This window comes from Lynx canadensis, chromosome A3 (genome assembly GCF_007474595.2).
Source record: "Lynx canadensis isolate LIC74 chromosome A3, mLynCan4.pri.v2, whole genome shotgun sequence".
Taxonomy (NCBI): Eukaryota; Metazoa; Chordata; class Mammalia; order Carnivora; family Felidae; genus Lynx; species Lynx canadensis.
In genome coordinates, this window is record NC_044305.1 from 14482887 (window position 1) to 14499147 (window position 16261).

The following is a 16261-nucleotide window of genomic DNA, read 5'->3' on the forward strand; positions in this document are numbered from 1 at the left end:
CCCTTTCCCTCCCATCCCCCTCACCTGATTACTTCCTCGTTGGATCTCAGCCCAAAGGTCACTTACTTCAGGGAAAACATCCCTGCACCCACCCCACTCCCGAACCTTTCTCTCTTAGCTCTTATCGGAGTCTGGAGTGATGTCTATCCCCGCCACCAGACTGACAGACCGCGTTGGTCTCGTTCACCGTTAAGTCCTTGGCGCAAAGGAGGCACTCAATTCATAATTGTCAGCAAAACCCAGAAGTCTCAGCTCCAAACCGCTCAGTCCAATCCCCTGTCCATTATACGTCAGGGGCTCTGAGGCCCAGAGAAGGAAGGAGACCTGCCCACGTGGTACAGCAGTTCTCCTGCCCCGAGTCCAGTCTCTTCCTGGGGCACCCACTGAACTGTCCAGCCTCCTCGGCCGCGCAGGCCCCCAGGGCTTCACCTGCCACCTTCTCGGATTCGTAGTGAGCTAGCTCGGGGAGGAAGCACCAGGCCGAAGCACGTTTAATTTTCATTTAGGAATCTGTTAAGGCTGCAGGCCTGCTCAGCTCCGGGCTGTCAATCAGCCTTCCTCAAGGCTGCATCAATTAGTTTAAAAATATTGAATGCAATTTTGCCTGACACAACATATTGCAGCTACTGCAAAATATAATTTATTTTAGAAGAAGAAATAATTAAACTAATTTGCATGTCAGTCAGCTGAACATAGATGCCAAGAGGGGGGTTGAGGCGCATGGGGCACCCAGGGCACCTGCTGCTGGGTGTTGGGGAAGGTCGGCTTGGGCCTGGGTCCGAGCAGTAGCTGTCACCAGAGGGCCACACATCCAGGCTGCAGGAGAGTCTGCCGGCCTTGTGTCTAGACCAAGCACTGGCCTGAGAGGCAGGAGACCCAGGTCCCAAACCAGCTCTGCACGGACTCGCCTGGGGCTCTGGGCAAAGTCCTGGCCCTCAGTTTTCTCCTCTACAAAATGGGTCTAGCCAGACCTCTTTTACAGGTTGTTTTGAGGTCAAATGAGGTCACAGATACGAAAGTTTTTTATAAACTGGAACGTCCCGCACAGCGGTGAAGGTCAATTAACTGATGGATTCTTTGTTTTTTTCCCAGAAACATTTAAATGGGTAACATTACAAATTCATTATTAGCAATTATCACAAACGATGTTGATCAGGAGGGGTTTGGAGGAAGCCCACCAGAAGTAAGACGTCAGATGGGACTCCCCCCACCCGCCAGTCACCCGGGGCCGTGGCTGGCAACCCTTGGCACACATTAGACTCCTGGAGCTGTTAAAAAACCTTAAGCCTTGGGCATAAGTGCTTTCTCAAGGCTTTCCCAGGCGATTCTAAATGTGCAGCCAAGCTGGAGGCCGCCGTGATGTCATGGGCACCGGAAACTGACGGAGGGCTGGCCCACAAGCTCTGGGGGTGCCAGGCCAGCCCCAAACTCAGGGGGCCCCGGGATAAGCTCTGCAGGTGGCAAATTTGGCAACCTAGAGGCACCCCCTTCCCCGCTCACTCAGCTGCCCCGCCTCTGAGATCCCGGACCCTCAGCTATGCCAAAGGGTTCAGGCCTTTCCCAAGTGGTGACCTGTGACATTTTAAGGTAGGACAACAACAAAAAGGTAATTGTGTGAGGTGAGGGATGGGTTAACTAACCTGGTTATGGGACACGTTTCACGAGATACACGTGTCTCAGATCGTCACATCTTAAACTTACACAAGGCTATATGTCAATTCTGTCTCAATAAAGCTAGAGATGGGGGGGGAGCCAGAAGAGGCCCAGCAGATCCCAAAGGAATGGTGCAATAATGCGGGTCTCGCCAGCAGTGGACCCAGCCCCCCACGCCCCACCCCCACTCTCCACAGTGGGTCTGCCGCGGAGAAGCTCGCCCCGCTCTGGGGTCCCGCTTCTGCATGGCGCATAGGCTCCATCACCCCTTCCCTCTGCCTCAGCGGGGAGAGAGGTGCCTGGTCCTGGCAGCGGGCCTCACCCTCCCCACCTCCTCTCCTCCCAAATGCACCCACCTTCTGTCTGTTTAAGTTCTCCGGCAGCACGCTCTTAAAAATAACGGCTTGCCGGGCATTCCCAGTCACGACTCCAATCTCCCGCCCCCAGAAAAGCCCCCTCTAATCACTGAAGCAGCAGGTCTGGGTGAGCTGAGAAGATAAGGTGCCCCTGGCTACGGGGAGCTCCAGAGAGGGGTCAGGGTCTGAGTTAATTAAGGCCTCGCCCCCCTCCTTTCCCTGACCCCCGGGAGATGGCTGCAACTGCCTCCCAACCCCATTTCTCTTTGTGTGCGGTGGCCCCTGAGTTCAGTGAAAAGAGGCAGCTGATCAACCTCACTCCCCGCCAGAACTCGTGGGGTTCCTGGCTGCCTGGCAGCTTCCAGGCTCCCCCCAAAATAGCTCCCGGCCAGAGACCCAGCCATCAGGTCACTGCTTGAAAGGGGTGGCTTCCTCTCCTAGTCCTCGAGGTCGCTGGCTGGTAAAGCTTGTCGGTAACGAACTCATGACTAAGATAGCTGAGAGCAGGGCACCAACGAGCACCCAAGAGGTTTGAGGGGCAAGGGGCAGAAAAGGCCAGCACGCAAGGTGCTGCTCAGAGGGGACAGGCTGGGACGAGGTATCCTTGAATCACTTGATGTCGTTGCTGAAAGGACCCTTGAAGGATGTCTGTTTATTTAACAAATCCTCATATAGCACTTGCTATGTGTTACATACGCACTTTTAAGTGCTTTGCAGATAATTAACTCAATCTGTCCTCTTAACCAACCCATTACTAGGAGCCCCTTTTTGCTGGTGAGAAAGTGGAGGCACAGAGAGGTCGAGCGACCTGCCACAGATCACACAGCTACTAAGTGGCGGAGTTGAGATCGGAACACCTTGGCTCGGAGACCTTGCTCTGAATCACTATGCTCTCCGTTCATTGTCCACACGTGGAAAGCGATGTCGGGGAGGGAAAGGTTTTACCCAAGATCAGACACTGGGTCAAAGACAGAGCCACGCCAGGAATTCAAGCCTCTTTCCGTGAAAGTCCTCCCAGACTTCATTCATTCGTCCAACAGATGTATTAGAACCTACTCTGGGCCGTATCCCACAATGCCGGGGGCCCAGGGATTAATACAACAGGGACCTTGACCTCAAAGACATCACAGGTAGAAGCGTGGGGAGGTCATGGTTTTGCTGAGGGCCCCGGCCAAGACTCACACCCAGTGGCCTTGTCTTGCCCTTTCAGGATCAGCTCTCGAAAGGGCAGCGGTTTGGGGGTCCAGGTGCCAGAGGCCCATTCCTTTCATGTTTCTCGTGCTTTAGTTTCTCTGCTGCCAGGCGGGGATCTACATGGAACCAAAGCCCAGGATTTCCGCCAGGGTACCTGAAATAATGGATGTGAATACTCCAGGCACATTCTGTGCGCTCGATGGTGATGGGATGCTGAGCGTAGGATGTTGGCTGATGGCAACGGCGGTGACAGTTTTGCTGGGGGTGGGAGTAGGGGTGGTGATATGACGGTGATATGGGTCTTTACGGTGGGACTAATGGCAGTAACGATGGCGCTGGTAATGGGTGACAGCGATGGTGTTGACGACGGTGATGGGGCGGCACTGGGGGTTATGGTGGCGGAGGTTGCCACGATACATGATATGATACCAGTGGTGCCAGTGCCAAAGGCAATGGTGGTGACGGTGACGGTGACAGTGATGATTACACCGATGACCTAGTGGGTGGTGATGGATGGTGACGGCAACAGTGCTGGTGACCCACTCATGCCAGACGTCCTCAGTCCTGATCCTCCTACCTGCTTGATCAACCCACAGATCTCTCAGCATGATCCCACTGCCTAGTCTGGTCCTAGCAGCAGATGGGGGCTTGTCTAGATCTCGCACTGGATGCCTCTCACCCTGCTCCTGTGATCTCGCCGCAGACAATCATGCCCAGCTCTCCCGGGCATCCCTAAGGATCCGAATCCTGGATGTGAACGACAATCCCCCGGAGCTGGCCACCCCCTACGAGGCAGCGGTGTGCGAGGATGCCAAGCCAGGACAGGTACACTGAGGGGCTGGGGCCGGGGGCCTGTTGCCAGGACTGGCCGGGACACCCTCTATCCAGGTCCAGAGTGGGCTCAGCCTCGCCTCAGCTCCCTGCCCTGTCCTCACCCTTCAGCTTATCCAGACCATCAGCGTGGTGGACAGAGACGAGCCTCAGGGCGGGCATCGCTTCTATTTCCGCCTGGTGCCTGAAGCACCCAGCAACCCTCATTTCTCCCTGCTTGACATCCAAGGTGAGTCACCTCTGAACCACCAAATCCTAGGAGGCGTGGAGGGAGGGGCCTAGCCTCCCCTTCCCATATTACAGGGGGAGAGGCTGGGGCACGCACAGGACCAGCGTCGGGTCCAACATCACCCAGAAAATCAGGGCCAGGCCGGAGCTGTTAGCCAGCCCACTGGCCAAACCCTGGAGCACAAGCTGGGGGTGAGTTGGCAGAGTGGAGAGGGGGCACCCCAAGAGAAGAGAATGGAAAGATACAGAAAAGGAACAGATGAGGAGTGGGTTGGCCAGAGTCCTGGATGGAAAGAGCCCCGGGTCTGAGTGAAGATTGAAATAGCCCACGTGCACACACTCCCACCCTTCGGTTTAAAAAGCTCTGTGTCCCACTCATGTTTCTCTTTGCCTCCTCACGGCCGTCCTGGGAAGTGGGAGGTGGTTTTCTTACCCCTCCTCCTATTTTGCCCCCTGTGATAAAACGGAGACTCTAAGAGGAAAGGGGCCGGGGGGCCAGGGTGGCTCAGTCGGTTAAGCATCCGACTTGGGCTCCGGTCGTGACCTAGTCGTTCGTGAGTTCTAGCCCCACGATGGGCTCTGCTGTCACCATGGAGCCTGCTTCAGATCTGCTCCCTCTCTCTCGGCCCCTCCCCCGCTTACGCGTCCGCTCTCTCTCTCTCTCTCTCTCTCTCTCTGTCTCTAATAAACATTTAAGAGAAGGGGACCCACCCAGGGCCATGCAGGGAGTCAGTCAGTGGTGGGCTGGGATTCCAAGCCACCCCTGTCTCAGATCCAGCACGCTTCCTGCTTTAGCTCACTCACCACCTTGCAAGTGATGGCCCAGCCTGAGCTGATCGCACTGTGAGACATCCCTCAAGAAGCCTCAGTCTGAACCTTTGAGGAATGAGCTACGGGAGGGGGACTGTCAGTGCGCTGGGAGTGAGGTCCCTGGCCCAGGCTCAGCCAGGGCCTCTCGATGCAAACCCAGCAAGGTCTGTACCTCCCTAAGCCTCCGTTGTGTCATCTGCAAAATGGGGCTGAAAACGCCTGTCCTCGCCCTTTAGCTCGGCCGAAGGTGGCTAGGTGGCCCCAACGAGATGAGGGCTACCAAGGTATATTGTTAGTACCCAGAACGTGTCATTTCCTGCTTTCAGCAATTATTTATTGAGCGCTTATTGAAACACGGTGCCTATATATCAGGCACTATTCTAGGGCCTGAGAATACAGTGGCAAACAAGACGAAACCCCTGCCCTCATGGAGTTGACCTTCTGGTGAGGGGAGGTAGAAAGTAAACAAATAAATAATATGTCGGGCATGCTAAGTGGCTGGAACGTGGGTCATGCAATCTCCCCAAGAGTCTGGACCTTGTTTTGTTCAGTGCTGGGCCCCGAGTGCCTAGAGCAGTGCCTGGCACATAGTGGGTGTGCAATCAAACGTGTTAAACAAAACGGGGGAAAGTAAAGCCGAGTAAGAGTAGGTGCTATCTTACTTTTTTTTTTTTAACGTTTATTTATTTTTGAGACAGAGAGAGACAGAGCGTGAACGGGGGAGGGTCAGAGAGAGGGAGACACAGAATCTGAAACAGGCTCCAGGCTCTGAGCAGTCAGCACAGAGCCCGACGTGGGGCTCGAACTCACGGACCGTGAGATCATGACCTGAGCCAAAGTCGGCCGCTTAACCGACTGAGCCACCCAGGCGCCCCGAGTAGGAGCTATCTTAAATAAAGGGGTCTGGGAAGCCCTCTCTGAGGGAATCAAGAGTGGTGGAGATCTAAAGGAAATTAGGGAGTAAGTCATGCTGATAACTGGACAAAGAATGATCCAGGTAGACAGAACAGTAAGTGCAAAGGCCCTGAGGAGGCAGCAGGCCTGGGATGTTCAAGGAACAGGAAGCCTGCGTGGTTGGAATGAGGGGGTGACAGGACTAGGAGACCAGGCCATGTTGATTCTTTCTGACCCCGGAACATCTCTGGGATCACCCCCAAGACCCTTACAACGCTTCCCTCCGAAAGAAGGGACATCAGTGGTCTCGGAAGCCAGACCTTCTGTATTTCCGAGAGTCATATTAAAAATATCTCACAACCAATCAAAAGGGACACTGACCATAAATAACCTGGCACGGGACCCTAGAACCCCTGCTGGGCCCGGCTTCACCCCCTCAATGGCTTGATTGTTGGGGGTGGGCATGGGGAAAAGGCTAAGGCAGCAGGGAGGTACGTGGGACACTCAGAGTCATAGCTATTTAAGCCTTTCTGGAAGTATTTCAATATCTTAACAACTGGTAGTGCCTCGCCTGCTCATTATTCCAGTGGTATCCTGAGTTGGCCCCGGGAGACACAAATAGGCCTGGCTTAACCTCATCAAGTTCGCAAGTCTTTCCAACCCAAGGGGCCTAAAGTTCTGTCCCAACTGCCTCTCTTTGATGGGGAGCCGCCAGGAGCTCCCATCCGGCGCGACCACCTGGTGTGAGCTCCAGGAGAAGGGTGGCGGGCCATGTGTTGAGCTCAGCACAGCCGCTGAAGGGCTCCTCCGCCAGCCCCCTAGCCCCTTCCCACGGCCTGCCAAGCCCCCTCCTCCTCACCGTATAAATATCCTGGGTGACAAACAGCTACCCCAACCCATCTGTTTCTTTGTACACATTTGTAGCCAGTTTGGAAACGTGATTTATAAATATTGCTTTCCCAGCCAGGGATTAACACTGATGTATGTCAGGCCAGATGGATGGATACGGTGCTGGGCGCAGATCCTGCCTGGAAGGGTGGGGTAAGGGTCTGGGGTGGCCAGCGACTTCCCCAGATGAAGCCAGCCACTGCCCAGGAGGGCAGCTCGGGAGGTTCAGGGATGATGCCCAGGGATTCCCCTTTGTCGAGGAGTGGCAGGGACCAGAGCTCTCAGACCATATGGCTTCGTGGCCAAAGACAGCAACCCCGAGAAACAAACATCTCTCCCCTCCTCTGTTCTTGCTTGGGAATTTGAGGCTGAGCCAGAGCCAGGCACTCATTTTTCAAATCTGTCTACTTCTCTGTCCCTCTACAACCACTATCCTCTCACACCTAAAACACACAGTGTCTTCCTGACTGATCTTCCACATCCACTCGTGTTTTAGATTAGAAACTCCCTTGCCCCACACATAGGCTCAGCGAGGGCAGGGACCATGTCTGTCTTGTTCAATGCTGTATCCTCAAGGGCTAGACTAATCCTGGCATACAGAGGGTGCTCAATTAGTATTTGCTGTGGGATTAGTCTCTTTGCTTAAAACCCACCAATCAGTGGCCTCCTGTTGCTTTTAAGAAAATAACCCCAATTCCTTACAACGGCCTCCAAGACTTCCCATGAGGAGCCCACCCCGACTCCCAGACTCACTTTGATTCACTCTAGCCACTCCTTCATCCCTCCAGTCACAAAGCACTGCTTTAGTTCCTTGAACATCTTGTGCTTCTTCCGACCTCAGGGCCTTTGCATGGGCTGTTCCCTCTCCTTGAACTCATCATTCAGGGCTCAGCAATAATATCACTTCTTCCAAGAAGATCTCTCTGACCTCTGAGACCGAGTCAGGTCCTCCGTTAGGTGCTCTTCCTGTACTTTTTCCTTCTTAGCACTCACCATGGTTTGTAATTGTAGACTAAATTGTGAGTTTATTTAATTAACATCTGTTTCTCACAGTAGGATCTGAGCTCAGATCCAGGACTATGATTGGTTCAGCTCTCCATTGTTTTCTTCCAGCGACTAGTAGGGTACTAGGACATAGTACTTACTCAGTAAAGATTTATTGGATGGATGGATGGATGGATGGAGGATGGATGGATGGATAGATGGATGGATAGATGGATGGATGGATGATTTAATGGAAAATATAGCTATGCCACCAATTCACAGACTAAATTCAGACAAGTCACTTCTCTCTGAGCCTCAACTTCCACGTGTATAAAATGGGAATAATGTCACAACACTTGGTGGCTGTGATGATTAAACATCACTATATATTTCATGCATCTACACAATCCTTGATGCATAAAAAGCATGCAGTCAGCACAAAGGAGTCCCACATCATTTCCTCTTCCTCGTCTTGCTCTCGAGCCTCCTTTCCTCCCCTGGGGAAGGCAGATATTTTCACAGCCGGGGGTGATTCTCCCTCTGACGGGGAGGCTGGAGTCGCGGCAGAGCTTGAGGAGCTGACCCGGGACCACCAGTGACCTTAAACGTTGCAGGTCATGCAAGTGTCATTCTTCAAGTCTGGCTCGGTGCCAGGGGAGAGTCAGGCACACGCGAACCTAATGCCGCGTGACAAGTCCTGTAACACAAGTGTGCGTGGCACCTGCATAGTCAGAGCAAGGAGGGACAAGCCATAAATCCTTCCTTTCCAGGGAGGCAGAGAAAGGAGGCCACGGAAAGGAGGTGACATTTAGCTCGAGCATGACAGATGAGGAATTTGCACAGGCAAGAAGGTGGAGTGGGCCCACCCAGAGAGTGGGCACGTGGGCCGCGTAGGGAACAGGGGGTGGGGCACAAACGACTTAGCGGCCGGCAGCTACCGAGAATTTCTCTGTGCCGGGACCCATTCTAAGGGTTATTCGTGAATCTCACCATTTACCCTTCACACCTCTGTGTTACCATCTTTCTCGGTTACAGATGAGGAACCCAAGGCCCAGGGTAGCTTAGTGAGCTCCTGAGCTGGCAAACGATCGACTTGGCATTATTTTTTAACATTTTAGTGGAAACTTGAAAATATGTATAAAAGTAGATAGAATCTCCTGAAATCTCCTGATACTCATCCCATGAGTATCTCCTGATACTCATCCCATGAAATCTCCTCATCCCATGAGCTTCGACCCATGATTCATCTTGTGAGAGCTGGATCTGTAGTTCATAGGTGTGCTCAAGGTCACAGGCCAGCCCTTTTCTCCTGTATCGTGCCCACGATACAGGACTAGGGGACTGAATTGGGCTAACTGGGGCCACCAAGCCAGGGAAGGGACCCAGACTGCTGAAGTCTGAGGTCAGAGGGGTTAGCGGAAAGACTGTGGGGGCAGGGAGAAGGACGCAGGAGTGAAGCCTGGGCCCTGGGCAGGAAGGCAGGGCCCCCTTGTGTGGGGCTGGCTGCAAAGGGCGGGGGCAGCAGCGCCGGGCTCTGAGTGCTTCTGGGTCACTGCACTGACGTCCATCAAGGTGATGGAGGCTCAGGGATGGCCTGGCCCGTACAGGAGAGGGACGGAGGAGGCAGGAAGGGCAGGAGAAGTGGGCGCCACCTACCGCGTGAGCCCGCGCTCGGAGGCTGGAGCACCACCGCCGTCCTGCCTGGCATCCCCGGGAACCGGCTGGCGTGGTGCAATGACCACGGCTGGTGTTAGTTCACTGTCCTCTGTGGTCACACGTGTAGAAAGGAGACCTTGGTGCACTAGGGTCCCCTCATCAGGCCCCAGGGGCCAGGTCCCAGCCCTCCAGGCTCAGCCACTTAGACTCCAGCCAGAAAGAGCCCTCAGCCAAAGCCCGTGCTGGAGAAGACTAGTCTTCTCTGTGACCCGGGACTTGTCAGGGCCCAGCAAGCCACAACCCAAGGACCGCGGGGCCCCAGGGTCAGGGTGCCTGGGTGTCCGGGGTGGAACAAAAACAGGGTGTTGAGATGAATGAGGGAAAAAAAAAAAATGACATAGCCAGGGACAGGACCTTGGCCCAGCTGGGGACAGAATCTTGGAAAAGCTGGGGACAGGACCTTGGCACAGCTGGGGACAAAACCTTGGAATAGCTGAAAACAGAATCTTCAGACAGCTGGGAATAGAATCTCGTGACAGCCAAGGACAGAAGCGGGGGCTATGTGGCTGGGAACAGGATCTTCGGGCGGAATTGGGGGAGCTGGAGTGGGGGGGAAGGATCCGTGGGCCACCTGGGAGGCAGGAGCTTGGGGACACAGGGAGGCAAATCCCGCGGTGGCATCAGGAGGTGGCCGGGACGGGGGGGGGGGGGGGCTGACCCCGGACCCCGAGTCGCACGCCCCTCCCTTCTTCCGGAGCAGACAACACAGCAGCGGTGCACACACAGCACATGGGCTTCAACCGGCAGGAGCAGGATGTGTTTTTCCTGCCCATCCTGGTGGTGGACAGCGGGCCGCCCACCCTGAGCAGCACGGGCACGCTCACCATCCGCATCTGCGGCTGCGACAGCTCCGGCACCATCCAGTCCTGCAACACCACAGCCTTCGTCATGGCCGCCTCCCTCAGCCCAGGCGCCCTCATTGCCCTCTTGGTCTGTGTCCTCATCCTGGTCGGTGAGTCTACCCCCGCCCCACTGGCCTTCACCCTGAGGCCCTGGGTTTCCTTCCTAGTCGCCCCCACGGGGCCTCAGCTGCCCCTCCCACAAGGAAGGGTGGCCCGAATGACAGGCTCCCGTGACAAGTCTTCTAAGTACGCGGCAGTCCCCCCACCAGCTCCAGAAAGTGTCGACCCCCACCCGTGACCACTTTCATGCTGGCCGCCCTCTACACAGCCCAAATTCTCCCTAAAATGTTTAAAAAACCAAGCATCTTATAAAAATATGTCCATTGCCCTAGGACTTTAGACAAAAGGGCTCTTGTGAATCTCACAACCACTTAGCCGGCTATCGTCCCCGTTTTTCAGATGAGGAAACTGAGGCCCCTAGAGGTTAAGTGGCTTACATAAGGGTACGTGGTCTTCTGACTTGAAATCAGGCCTGCTCACCTCGTGTGCCTTGCTCCTTTAACGACACCACCTGCTACGAATCGCAGCTGGGACAAACTCTTGGGGCAGCTGGGGCAAAATCCGAAAGACACTTAGTGGAAGCAAACTCTCCTCCTGTAGCAATCCTATGGGCAGCCAGTGGAACCCACCTGGTGTCACCAGTGAAGAGGCCAAGTTCCAGGAGCTAAGGGGGATCCCAGTGGCCATAAGGCCACCTCTTTACTGTCGCAGCACAAAGGCCTCCCCTCAGCTCTGGCTGCTGGACTTCGCCAACCAGCCAGAGCCCCAGGAACTCGAGCGCGGTCCAGATCGCAGACACCAGCTTGGCCCAGTTCCCTGGGAGATGTCAGCTACCCACCCACTGCCACTGGCGTGGCCCTGCCCACCCCCTGAGAACCTGCCTGCGGCCACGCTGCTCCTCCCCAGCCCCCACCCCCCCTGCAGAGGCCCCGGGCTGGCTCCTCCTAGCTGGGAGGCCGCCCCCCCCCTTGTCTCCCCTCCCCAGCCCATGGCTCAGAAACCCTTTTTCCAGAGGGTGCACTTTACAGCGGTTTCATTTTCCGAGGCAGTGCAAACAAATTTCTGCCTAATTGCCCACAAACGAAGAAAGTGCACATCAGTGCTCTAAAGGTGACGGGCGGAATCGCTGATCAGGCCTGGCACATCTGTTGCCCGCTGCCCGCGCTCCCCACCATCTGCTCTCTCGGGCATCCCCCTCCGCCGCTCCCAGCCTCCGCTCCGAAAGCCGTCCATCCATCTTTCCCACTTCTCTCCTGACACCTTCCCTCCCTCCGGAGCTGTTCCCAGGCCCTACCCCCTTCCCTGTCACGCGCCACCTTGTTAGGTCGTGTGCGGGAACCCGGCCCCATGGCCCTAGCAGCTGGCCCGGCCGGAGGTGTTAGGCACAGCAAGAAAAATCCAGAGCCTGGCGTGGTACCCAGCGTGTGTGTCTCCATCCACCTCCTCACCTACCCATTTAATTCTCTCATTGGTTCATCGGCTCCTTATTTATCCATCCAGTGAGTCCCCCCATGTGCTAACCTATTGTGGGCGCTGGAATTCATCCGTGAACAAAAGAAACAAAAAGCCTGAAGTAACTACAAAGTTGAAGTAGCCATCACGGAGACGGGGGAGACTGAAGAAGGGGAAAGATTATTTCAAGTTTGGACGTGTTAAGTTTGAAATGCTCCGGGTCGACCCGGAGGACTTGCTCAGTAGGAAATTGGGCATACAATCTAGATTTCGGGGGAGAAGTGAGTCCGAGCCCGGGGCCTGAGATGGGGGGCAGTTATCAGCCTCCACGTGGAATGCAAAGCCAGCAGATCGTACAAAAGCCCCCAGACAGGGGTGTGGATAACGGGTCAAGGACTGAATCCTGGGACATATGATGTTAAGGGGTCAGACAGGCGAGGAGAAACCTGCTTAGAAGACCCAGAATGAGTGCTCGGTGAGGTGATGGGGGCGGGGGAGAGAATGTGGAGTCCTGGAAGTCAAGGGCACAAAGCAAAGTCATTGTCTCAGCCTTACACGCACCACGTCTCCATCCGCCTCTTCGTTCAGTCATTCAGCCAACAAGCACACTTCAAGGGGCTGACCGCCTGCCTGGAACCAGGCTAGGGGAACGCTCCCCAGGTCCCGGAGGGGAGTTTAGAGTGTGTATGTTGAGGCGGCTCTAACTGCCAGTAGACAAGTCACATTTCCAGCAAGTTCGAAGGAGATACTGATGCTGCTGGACCAGCAAGTGGGCGTTGAGAACCCCTGCGACAGAGGGAGGAAGGGCTCACCAGGGGAGCTTGGAGGTGAAGGCACTCAACCTGGCTGGCCTGGAGCTCTCGGGGAAGGGCTCCTGCTGGAGACCATCTTGACCTGAGACCCAAAGGGCTAAGCAGGTGCTCCCCCTTCTGGAGGGCCAGGATGAAAGAGAGGTCAGGTTCAACACATCTTTCATTCCCCCAGTCCCACCTACCCCGCGTCAGCTGCCCCCTTTGTACACCCCACCCCCAGAGCCTAGAGACGTCTCAGGTTGTATCTCCGTAGAGTTGAGGATGGAGACTTCAGAGGTTGGGTCCAGCCCCCAACACCCATGAAATCCCTCAACACCGCGGCACGGTGGTCTAGCCTCTATTTGCACGCCTCTCAAGATGGGTAGCTCACTACCTGCCCATCTAGCCAGCACAGTTCTGACCGTAAGAAACGTCTTTGTGCACAGAAATCTAGGAAATGTGCACCAGTGTCTAGGCTGGGCCAGCTCCACTGGGATGTGAGGAGTGGGGGGGTCCCCCGGAATGCCCTGGGCGGGCCTCGGCCCTCACTCGCCCCCTTCTGTCTCCCTCGCAGTGCTGGTGCTGCTGATCCTCACCCTCAGGCGCCACCACAAGAGCCACCTGAGCTCGGACGAGGACGAGGACATGCGGGACAACGTCATCAAATACAACGACGAGGGCGGCGGCGAGCAGGACACCGAGGCCTACGACATGTCGGCGCTGCGGAGCCTCTACGACTTCGGCGGCGAGCTCAAGGGCGGCGACGGGGGCGGGGGCCCGGCGGGCGGGGGCCCGGGCGGCGGCGGGGGCGCGGGCAGCCCCCCGCAGGCCCGCCTGCCCTCGGAGCACCACTCGCTCCCGCAGGGGCCGCCCAGCCCCGAGCCGGACTTCTCGGTGTTCAGGGACTTCATCAGCCGCAAGGTGGCGCTGGCGGACGGGGACCTGTCGGTGCCGCCCTACGACGCCTTCCAGACCTACGCCTTCGAGGGCGCGGACTCGCCGGCCGCCTCGCTCAGCTCGCTGCACAGCGGCTCGTCGGGCTCCGAGCAGGACTTCGCCTATCTCAGCAGCTGGGGCCCGCGCTTCCGGCCCCTGGCCGCGCTCTACGCCGGCCACCGCGCGGACGACGAGGCCCAGCCCTCCTAGCGCCCCCCCCCCGTCCTGCCGTCGGGGCGCGCCTCCAGGCCCACTGAGGGCCCGACGGGGCCCCGGGACCAAGCATTTCCCCTGCTCACCGCCTTCCCCAGCTCTCCCACCCTCCCAGGGCGGCCGGACGGGAGGGAGGACTCGTTGGGGGCGGACACCCCGACGCCCCCTCTGGCCCCCCACCCCCCCTCCCGGGGGTGGGGTGGGGCAGCTTTTGCCCAGACATACGGGAATTACCACCAACGTCATTAAAATTGCAGCGAGACCCGGCACTGCGTGGCTCTGGGGTGAGAAGGGGGGATAGGGCCGCGTTGCTGGGTGGAGAAGAGGGGGGTTACTCACTCCTGGCAGGTGAGGGAGGAGGGACGACGCTGCCGAGGTGTCCCCCCTCCCGGGTCTCCCCCATCGGAGTTAAGAGAGAAGGAAGGCTGTTCATTTACTAAGCGCCTACTGTGTGCTGGGACACTGCAGAGACCATCTGTTTTCACAGAAACCATGAGGTGGGGCCCTGCAGGGAACAGAGGGAGAAGGCCACCCAGAGAAGTGGCTGTGACCTGTCCAAGGACACCTAGCCAAAACGGTGGAGCCTCTGGCACTTAACTTACCAAGTTGCCTGGCCTTGGGCAAGTGACCTCACTTCTCTGGGCCTCAGTTTCCTCCTGTGTCACGTGAGGCTAATAACAGAACCTACCTCGAAGAGTCCTGAGGATTAAAAAAGGGTTCGTATGTGTCACGTGGTTAGGACAGTGCCTGGCACATAGTAGGTGTTCAATAAATGTTAGCCTTTGACACTACTGTTATCTTTGTCGTTATTAGAAGCCCACCGCGTCTGCCTCCCCTTATGGCTCTCTCTGTGACCAGTCACCCTCCCCCTTTCCCCAACATCTCCAAGGGAGAAGAAAATGGTCCCAGCTGTTGGCTCCGCCCCTGCCCTGAGTAGGGAATAGGGACATTCTCAGGGACAGTGGACCCTTCCAGAGTCTCAGGTGGGACTGGGAGAGAGAGGACCCCTGGCAGGGGTGCCGAGAGGAGAAGCTGGGCAGCTGTAGGACTTGGGTGAGGTGAGAGGGCTGGCAGGGGGTGGAGGGGCCAGAAGCCACTGGGTGTAATGGGGACCTTATTTGTTCGGTCCAGGAGCCCATTAGTCTCCCCATTCATGGACCCCAAGTTAAGAACTTCAGGGCTAAGTCGTCTTTAAGAGCCTCCAGCTCTAAAAGACTGGTTGGTTAATTGTCCTTCTGCCCCACCCCCAAGTGATTCATTCATCCCGCATTGATCAGTTGTAAATTCCAGCCCTGCTAGCTGGGCAGCCTTCATCAAGGTCCTCAACTGCTGAAGCCTCAGTTTACTCATATGTAAAATGGGGCTAATGATAGTTCCTCCCTTAAAGGGTTGTTAAGAGGCTTAAAGGAGCTAATGAATGTTAAGCTCTGATCCCAGTGCCTTCCTGACGCCTTGCAAGTGCTCAATAAATGTTCATTAGCGTTTTTTTTTTTTTTTTAAACTCTTCCAGGGAACATTCATTGATTCCCTCCACATTTGCCAAGGTCCACTGTGACACATCCAGAGATGGTCATTCTGTCCTGAGTGCCTTATCATTTCATCTAAGTTAGATACTGTCGGCCCCACATCACAGGTGAGGAAACTGGGGCACAGAATGTCGTAGTGCACCCAAGTTTACACAGGTCATAAGTACTTCCTGCCTTCCAGCCAGCCAAGGCCCCACTGGGCCGGGTGCGGTGGGCAGACGCAGCCAATCATAACGCACTTGATAAGAGTTGTAGCAGAACTAACAGAACAAGGTCCTGCCAGCACTGAAAAAAGATTGAATCATTTGTGGAGGGCTTCCCGGAGGAGGTGACTCCAGCTGGATCGTAAAGAATGAGATGTACGAGATGACCAAGCAAGCAAGAGCGTTCCAAGCAGAGGAAAGAGCATATTCCAAGGCGGTGGTGGGGCGGAGGCCGGAAGCCTGTGGTGGTTCCGGGGACAGCGTATGGTCCCAGGGGCTGGATCAGTGGGTGGAGAAACGGTGAGATGTGAGGCAGGGAAGGCTGGTTGGAGGCAGGAGGGGAAAGAACATAAGGTCCAGGCCAACACACCTTCCTCAACTCGAGCATGTCTGCTGATGTCCATTGAGGGTGGCTCATGGCAGGTATATGGGCTGAGTGAGGCAGTCCCAAGTGGGGTGGTATTGGGACCCTCCTCCCATGCAGGACACTTGGCCCATGGTTCCCATAGCTCTTCTACAAGTGGGCACGGTAACAGGGCCCTGTGGGGAGACACGCCATCCCCTCCCTCACCCGCGTGTACTCCACTGTCACAGAATCCCGGCGACATTTCTCAGATTGATTATTGCTGTCTCCATTGTAGCGGGGGAAACTGAGACCCAGAGGAGGGAAGTGACTGGTCACTT

At 56.0% G+C, this 16261-nt stretch overlaps 1 protein-coding gene across 1 annotated transcript in view; it reads left to right on the forward strand.

Annotated features, from left to right (window-relative positions):
* The window catches only part of CDH22 (cadherin 22), a 65871-nt gene extending 52026 nt beyond the window's left edge, over nt 1–13845 (forward strand). The window contains exons 8-11 of the mRNA XM_030309471.1: nt 3907–4028; nt 4146–4263; nt 10255–10506; nt 13274–13845. Of these exons, the coding sequence (XP_030165331.1) occupies nt 3907–4028; nt 4146–4263; nt 10255–10506; nt 13274–13845 (1064 nt within the window). The remainder of the gene's footprint in view (nt 1–3906; nt 4029–4145; nt 4264–10254; nt 10507–13273) is intronic.
* Nucleotides 13846–16261: the final 2416 nt, after the last annotated feature.